The following is an 8,939-nucleotide window of genomic DNA, read 5'->3' on the forward strand; positions in this document are numbered from 1 at the left end:
ATTGTTGAATTTGAATGATCAATAAGCTAGTGTTAATTGTAATTAATGTTTCATCGATGTTAATGATTAGTGATTATCTTTTGATAATTGTTGATTTAAAGGATTAAAAAGATAACATTGATTCTCATCAATGTTCTATTGATTTTAATTATTAATAATTATCTTTGTTAATTATTATTATTGCTAATAACCAAACCCACTCCTAAACGTAGCGCACTACATTTACTGGAGCCCCATATGAGGTTTTAAATATTAATTAATAACTAAAGAAATAATTACCAATTATTTCTGATAGTAACACTGATCTAAACAACCAGTAAAGCCCTACACATCTAATTTGCAAAAAAAAAAAAAAAAAAATAAAAAATATATATATATATATATATATATATATATATATATATATATATATATATATATATATATATATATATAATTATCCTCTAGTCCATGTGCAAAGGTATGCATGGATATCATCTGACCTCAGGCCTCATACTGCATAATTTACCAGGTTCATATTCTAGATTGGTGCATGTGTGTATCTGCAGCAATATAATCAATGCAACTGTTCTGGCACAGCATTAGTAATGCAAATGCAAAGATCTTCAAATTTCTATGTGCATATGTGTAGATTTGTGTGTGGATGAGAAATAACACTGCACCTTCACTCTCTCTCTATTACTCTCTCTCTCTCTCTTGCAGTGAAGTATGAGAATTTACCACAGTGTGGAGGAGGGGCCTCCATATGTGAGGGGAGTGAGGGAGGGAATGAGAAAGCAATAGAGGGATAGAGAAACGGAGAAGCAGAATAGCAATGAGAGTGAGAGGAGAAGAAGTGCTGTTAAATTCTGCAAGAGTCACTACCTTTTCTGGAGAATAGGAGCTTCTCAATATTACAATGACTCTGGGCAGTGTCATGGTTCATCTGGTGAGGTGGTAAGTCAAAGCAACTGATTTAAATTCTCACACTGTCAACAGATATCAAGATGTTATGTAGTACACACTCTCATTTCCCTAGACACCTCATGGATGAGGTTTGATGTAGGTGTACGGTTCTGTGATGACCATGGAAAGCATAGGCTTTGTTTTGACATATATTAAATTATTGAGTCTTCAGTTGACTGCCTAAATCGTAATAATGCTAAAGGGATATATATATACCATTTGTGGTTGTGCACGTAATGCATCTTTGGGTTAGGTTGTTTTTCCTGTAATGTATCTGTACACTTGTTTTGTGTATTGCATTTTGTGTATTAAGACATATTAGTAGTCTTGTATGCTTTATTCACAGCATTTCATATCTTTCAATGCTATTTAATTCATTCTTTGCTAGTATGAAAGTCTGTTACCCCACATGATGCAATTCATGTACTGAGATGTTATTATTTGGCAGAAGAGTTCATGAAAGTTTAATTTAATAAATGTTAAATGGTAAATCTGTTTGAAAGGTGTTAGGGACACATGTGGTACTATGTGATGTGGTTTGCCTCACAGTTTCTGACAAGTGACTAAACGAATCCACTGTGTGACTGTAACCACAGGTAACAGTTTAAAAGCCCTTCTTATTGAAGGACACTTCACGTTAAATTCGCTGGCAGCCAGCCTGCTAGTTTCAAATTAAAGAAGTGTTTACAAAGATGATTGCTCCCTAATTAAGATGCAAAAGACAGTGGTGTTAGTGTGAAACCCCAAAAGGCAGAGCATAAGATGCATCTGATAACAGTTAGATAAACATTTATTTAGGATTTGTCAAGCTACCATTGACTTAAATGCATTGAAAAAATTCTAACCTAAAATGTGCTTCATGTGGTAACATCTAAACTAACTTAAAATGTAATTAATTTTAAGGGTTAGGACAGGTAGAAATATCTCTTTAAGGTAACAAATGCAGGTCACCACTTTTTTACAGTGTAGTCACTGTCTCTTATCTGTAAAAACAGTGGTAACAGGCAAATATAATCCATAAAGGAATAGTTCACCCCAAAATGAAAATTCTTTCATCAGTAACTCCCTCATGCCATCTCAGATGTGTATGACTTTCTTTCTTCTCCACTGAAGTTTTATGGATTACTTTTATGCTGTCTTTATGTGCTTTTTGCAGCTTCAAAGTTTTGGTCACATTCACTTGCATTGTATGGACCTACAGAGTTGAGATTTTCTTCTAAAAATCTTAATTTGTGTCTCTGTGATGGCATGAAGGTGAGTAAATAATGAGAAAATTTTTATTTTTGGGCAAACTACTCCTTTTTGTTATTTCTACCTGATCTCACTTTTAAAATTAGTTTTGTTTCTGTAACCTAATGTGGGTTGATTCAGACATGTCCAACATGTTTGGCTTGAATTAAAAAAAATGCTTTGTCAGGTAACGTAAAAGCTTAATGTGCTAACATCTAAATTAAATATGATTTATATTTGTTTATATTATTATCTATTAAATCTGGTTACAAAACAAGTTATTTTTATGGGTTTGATCAAGTAGAAATACATCATTGAGGTAACAATTGCAGATTAAAAAAATATCAGTACGTGTTGTTTACCAGCAAAACATCAACCAGTATGTTTTTTTCCTGGTAAGGCTGGTTAACCTAGGAGGTCTTGCTAGTGAAGCTAGTCAAAAAGCCTTGATGGAACACCAGCACATAACCATCCCATGTTGTGGACCAGCATTCAAAACACAACATGCGTTATAAACATCTATGCTGTTTTTTTTTTTTTTTGTTTGTTTGTTTTTTTTTTTCAGCAGGATTGTGTACTTTGAATCTGTAAATAACCTTATGCATTTATAATCTCTGAAAATAGTTTTAAGATAAAATCTTCACTATCCAATAAATAAAGCTTCAGCACCATTCACTGGTGGGCATCCTTCCTCATGGCTAGTCATTTCTAGAAGAAGAAAAAAAGTCAGATCTCAAAGTTGAAGTGTTTATATGCAGCAGAGTAAGATAATAAAATTGGAGAGGCTCTTGTATCTTCTGAGCAATAAAAAATAAAATAAAATTGCTTTTAAGATCACTTCACCTAATAGCCAATACGTATTAACAAAAGACTAATTTGTTTTTGTAAAAATCAAAGTTTGGTGACAGAGATTCTTTCTCTTTCTTTCCCTCTTTTTCTCTCCTCACATTTTTCTTCCCCGGATTTCCTCTCCACTATCTGTTACCTATAAAGCCTTCGTGGTAGTGAGAAAATAACTGTGATGAATGTGACCAGGAGAGCTTGCCTCTCATGGTAAATGGCTTCCTGTTCATTTATCTCAATTTACTACTATAAAGGTCTGTTAGATAATGAGTCACGCAGTGTACCTTCTCACTTCGCTCAAGGAGATATAAATGTCTGAGAATATCAACTGATCTTACAGTTTAGAATGTTAACACAAACAAAACAATCAGTAATTGATATTGTTTTTGTAGGGATAGAAAGTTATCATTATGAATTTCTGCATACCAATTAAGGCCTAATAGAATATGTGCACACCTTTCATGGAGCAGATTAGGCATGAATATCATGCAAATCTCTTTTGTGTGTGTGTGTGTGAGTGTGTGTGTGTGTGTGGGGGGGGGTATGTACTTTGTAAGCCTCCTAAGAAGCACCACACTACATTTATTAGTCAAATTCCCTTAAAAGCTCTTGAAAGTGCATGCTTTTTCTCACTTTTACTATAAAACCCTTTGTGATTCAGTAGAGTCTGCACTGCTCTTCTGTATCTCAACCTGCATTATTTTTTTAATAAAATTGTAGATAGCATACTGCATGTAAACCAGAGACTAAATAAAAGTTAAAACTATCCCAGTTTTATTTAAATCAATCAAAGTTAAAACCATATTTTGTGCAACACCAAATAGGCATAAAAATCCAGTTCCTGGGAAAATGTTTTACCATTCCTGGCACAACTAAGTATCATAAAAGTCTCTGGTATCATTCACTCCATGTGCTTGTTAATGGAAAAGATAAAAAAAGTTTTTTTTGTTCCCACAGCCCGATCAATATTTGGGGTGAAGAAATCAATGTTGACTGTTTCTGAGCAACACCTATTGAGAAGTACCCTGAGATTAACTGCTGGTAAGCAAATTCATTCCTTCCAATTTTCAATTTGGATCATCCAACTGCAAAATGCCAATATGATCCTGTAATAATCCAATGTATTCCACTCCATTCTCTCCACAATCGTATGCCTTAATTTGTGGTGTTAAGAATCTACATCTATTGAAAATCTACATTTTATCCCCAATTCAAACAACACTGTACAAAGATCTCTCATGAGTACACAATACATTTGTTCATTTTCATTTTGATTAGTTGATTATCTCTCAACCAGATGGAGATATGTTCTTAATACCATGATGGGACTGGCTCATTGCCTCTGAAGACGTTATTATTGCATTCTGTGATTGATTTTAGCCATGACTCCATTTTATCCTTTCATCCTCTGTTCTTGTACTAGATTTAATGATCTTTGTGATCAACTATTTTTTTCATGTTCATCAAAATAACATCTTGAGTCTGATCCTCATGATTTTTGCTCTCAGTGCAGGTCTAGCTACGCGGCTTATCATCAAAGGTTTTATGACTCATTCTGATCACCCTGTGATTATACCTCTATCTCAAAGCTTCATCATTTAAGACCTTGAAAACCAATGCAAGTCTTCACAAGCTCTTATATTTTGAATTTGATAACTTAGACCTACTGAATAGATTAATTGGCTACGAAGGCACCTTTACTATGTATACCATCTGTTCCGGACGTGACCAATGATGGAATGAGACGCTGGAAGCTTCAAAGTGAGTTGTAATCTCAAGGCTAGACATAAGAAATTGTTAAATGGGTGAACAACCTGTATTCTACTTTATTTTTGAGGGAAATCCATTGGAAAAATATACTTACACTCACTTATAGCACTTTATTAGGAACAACTGCAACCTACATATCCATGCAATTATCTAATCAGCCTATCATCTGGCAGCTGTGCAATGCATACAAACATGTAGATATGGGTCATGAGCTTCAGTTAATGCTCACATCAGAATGGGGAAGAAATGTGATCTCAGTGATTTCGACTGTGGTATGATTGTTGGTGCCAGACAGGCTGGTTTGAGTATTTCAGTAACTGCTGATCTCCTGGAATTTTCACGCACAACAGTCTCTAGATTTTATTTAGAATGCCAGAAACATCCTGTTAGCTGCAGTTCTGCGGACAGAAATGACTTGTTGATGAGAGAGGTCAACAGAGAATGGCCAGACTGGTTTGAGATGATAGAAAGGCTATGGTAACTCAAATAACCACTCTGTACAATTGCAGTGAGCAGAATAGCATCTCAGAATGCACAACACGTCAAAACTTGAGGTGGATGGGCTACAACAGCAAAAGACCACGTCAGGCACTTTATTAGGACCATACTGTTCCTAATAAAGTGCTCAGTGAGTGTATACAGTATAATCATTAATATAATGTTATTATTGCAACAACTGCATTGACATATGATTAGAAACAAAAGATGATTTAAATTAGTAGACCAGAAACCAGAAACATCAGAGGGTGGTGTTGATGTAATGTCAGAAGATATTTAAATATATAAAGAATAAAATGTATGGCAAAAGATATTCACATATATCATATTTGTCAAGTAAAATCATTTTATTTTAGATGGACGGGATAATAATCACACTGCAACAGACACTTCTAGTGTAGACAGTATCATTGATTATAATGGGAGTGATCTGCGTTTGACGTGATGCAATGTGATGCTCATGTCTGATGTAGACAGGGTGTAAGTTATAATGTAAAGCCAGCCAGTCATTATATAAAAATATACCCAAACAGACTGATCAGGACCTCCGATACAAAGCTGTGTTTATTGCCTATGGAGAGGTGACAATGGTGAAGTATAGTGGTCATTATACAAAAATACTGGACAGTTCAATGCCGCAGTTGACCAATCCAAATCAGGTATTCCAGAAAGCTGTGTAATAATGAGATTAAAAGTTATGGAATCTTTCAGGTTTCAGAAATATGTCAGAATCCATACATTTTATATCATGACCTGTATCCTTACATTCTTTGTGAGACTGAAGTCCCTTTAGCACCATACTGTCTAAATCTTAACAATTCATGACCTTTTGCAGGGCTCTAGAACTTCACGTCTTAAAATGTCAGATCACGAGGACCTAAATAAAGCCATGGGACACTGGAATGTCTCAGAGAGCTACCAGCTCAACCCAGCCAGTGTCATTGTCTCTGTGGTCTTCTCACTCATCTTCCTTCTGGGGACCATTGGAAACAGCCTGGTACTGGCTGTGCTCCTCAGAAGTGGCCAAGTTGGATATAACACCACCAATCTGTTCATCCTTAACCTCAGCGTAGCTGATTTCTTCTTCATTATCTTCTGTGTGCCTTTCCAAGCCACCATCTACTCTCTGGAGGGTTGGGTGTTTGGGTCCTTCATGTGCAAGGTGGTTCACTTCTTCATCAACCTCACCATGTATGCTAGCAGCTTCACCCTGGCTGCAGTATCGGTGGACAGGTATGTTGCATATAAATTACATTAATCCTATCAAGTGAAGTTCAAATGAGTAATAACCTCATGGCTTACCTTGATGCACCCCATGGGGTTTAATGTGACAGCCTCAAGGAGAACTTATCAGTAATTTAATTGGTCAGGGCTAGGGTTATTTAATGAAATACATTAGCTGAACATGAGGAAGTCTTGCAAATTGCATCAGCTAAGGATGGAGTTTAACTGGATGAATGGCAAAGGTTATTTCCACCCATCCATTTCATTAATGCATGGCAGCAGAGAAATCCAGAGGCTTTTTTTTAAATAATGGCATAAATGTAACAAGGCCACTCATGTGGCCCAGTGAAATATGTTACTCTCAGCCTGAGCAACAGTGCCACTGCCCTCCATCACCACTGAAACAGTTTACCTTTGGTGAAAAGGGCATTAATTTGGCGGTTTCCCACTCTGTGAAATATGGTGTTGGGCTCAAAGGAGAATGAAATTCCCCACTGGCCTTTACCTCTCCACTAGGTAGAAAACAAAAAGACACATTCATCTTGTGCAATGAAATATAGTTCCAGCATTAATCATGTGACGTTTACCAGTATCCCTTCAGATCAAACTTGAATTTCAGGAAGCACCACTCAGATTTTGGTGAACAAATCACATTTCCGGATTTTCGTTTATACTGCACTTGGCTTAGACAGCTTTATTTAATTGGTGCATTTCCTCTATTGCAGGTATTTGGCCATTCGTTACCCCCTGCGCTCCAGAGAACTGCGAACGCCATGCAACGCAGTGGTTGCAATGGTAGTAATTTGGGGCCTGTCTCTTGTTTTTGCTGGGCCTTACTTGAGTTATTATGACCTCATTGATTTTGAAAACAGCAATGTGTGTGTCCCTGGCTGGGAGGAACATAACCGCAAAGTCCTGGACACCTGCACCTTCATTTTCGGCTATGTCATCCCAGTGCTTATCGTAAGCCTGTCATATACACGCACCATCAAGTACCTCTGGACAGCCGTTGACCCTTTGGATGGCATGTCTGAGTCAAAACGAGCCAAGCGCAAAGTCACCAAAATGATCATCATAGTCACAGTGCTCTTTTGCATCTGTTGGCTACCATACCACATGGTCATTTTGTGCTACCTCTATGGAGACTTCCCTTTCAACCAGACTACGTATGCATTTAGGCTGCTGTCACACTGCATGGCCTACGCAAACTCCTGCCTCAACCCTATTGTTTACGCCTTGGTGTCGAAACACTTTCGCAAGGGATTTAAGAAGGTGTTCAGCTGCATCCTCAGCAAAAAGGGACGTAATAAAGTGCATGTGGTCCATGTGGCAAACACAGTTCCTGGCTTTGAAGCTGGCTCCACTGAAGTGTCTCAAATGAATGAAGAGAACGCCAGACAGAACGAGAGTGAAATGGTCAACCGCCAACACACAGAGCCACATGACGCAACTATGACTATTACGTTACCCTTCCAGAATCAGCCCTGAAGAAACAGAGAATAGCTAATGATGCCTTACAGACATCCTTATTAAAAACTCAAAAAGAGCCAGTGGATTGCAGCTGCTTTAATCGACATCACAATGGTTTTGAATTGACTGGGCTGAATAAGGACAGCAGAGACAAATATCTCAATTGAAAATATGTTTACAATTTGGTTCTTGTACAAAAATACGATTAAATCTTTTTTTTTTTTCTTGGTTCTTTATTTGATTCTAATGCAGAAATGTCTTATTTATGAGCTCTTGTTTAGACTATGAGCTGCACTGTCTGTTTTTTTTTTTTTTTTTTATGGAATTGTTACCTTTGAAGCATGTTTCAATTTAATGCTGTGATAACTATTCTCTTGAGAAAATTTGTTACCAATTATCATGTGTAACACACTTTAATATCTAAAGAGCCCTGTATCTTTATGTGAGCAAAGCTGTGTATTTCCTACCATGCTTCAGGCTTTGATGAGGACTTTTTTGATTAAGCTCCTCAGCTTAGTTTAACAACTTTAAAAAAAAATGCTTATGTTAAGTATGTTCTTGCTCTTATCTCTATTTCTTGGCACTGTTATTCTCTGCTCTTTATGAATGTCTTGAAACTCATTAATAGTTGAATTTTGCATCAATAACCACACTCCACATTCCACAGTACCACTTAGAATTCCTTCTCTAATGTTTATGTCATACAACAGTCATATAAACTAATGGCTTTTGTTAAACAGTTTCTCAAAACACAGGCTACCAACAGTTTACATTCTATGGTTCTTGTGCTGCCTTAACCTCACGTCTCAATTTCCCTAAGTATGTATTATGTGCTGTAGCTACACATGTACAGCAATCGGAATAATGGAAGTTCTGATTTGATGTTGACAGTAAATTTCAATAAAATGCGCTTTGATATTCCTCTTGGATCAGCATAGTATTTTAATACGTGCAAATAA

General features: G+C 36.5%; 1 protein-coding gene across 2 annotated transcripts; it reads left to right on the forward strand.

Annotated features, from left to right (window-relative positions):
• Positions 1-812: 812 nt before the first annotated feature.
• Positions 813-8,116, forward strand: LOC127451664 (galanin receptor 2b-like). Of its 2 annotated transcripts, XM_051716515.1 has the most exons (5): positions 813-936; positions 3,169-3,228; positions 3,976-4,059; positions 6,122-6,519; positions 7,236-8,116. In XM_051716515.1, exons 4-5 carry the CDS (start codon positions 6,146-6,148, stop codon positions 7,996-7,998), a joined length of 1,137 nt encoding a protein of 378 aa, XP_051572475.1. In that variant the 5' UTR covers positions 813-936; positions 3,169-3,228; positions 3,976-4,059; positions 6,122-6,145; the 3' UTR covers positions 7,999-8,116. The 2 variants fall into 2 exon arrangements, with proteins under 2 accessions (XP_051572475.1, XP_051572476.1); XM_051716516.1 differs by lacking the exon at positions 3,169-3,228 and having other exon boundaries at positions 830-936.
• The last annotated feature ends 823 nt before the right edge of the window (positions 8,117-8,939 follow it).

The sequence above is a fragment of the Myxocyprinus asiaticus genome, chromosome 14 (genome assembly GCF_019703515.2).
Source record: "Myxocyprinus asiaticus isolate MX2 ecotype Aquarium Trade chromosome 14, UBuf_Myxa_2, whole genome shotgun sequence".
Lineage (NCBI taxonomy): Eukaryota > Metazoa > Chordata > Actinopteri > Cypriniformes > Catostomidae > Myxocyprinus > Myxocyprinus asiaticus.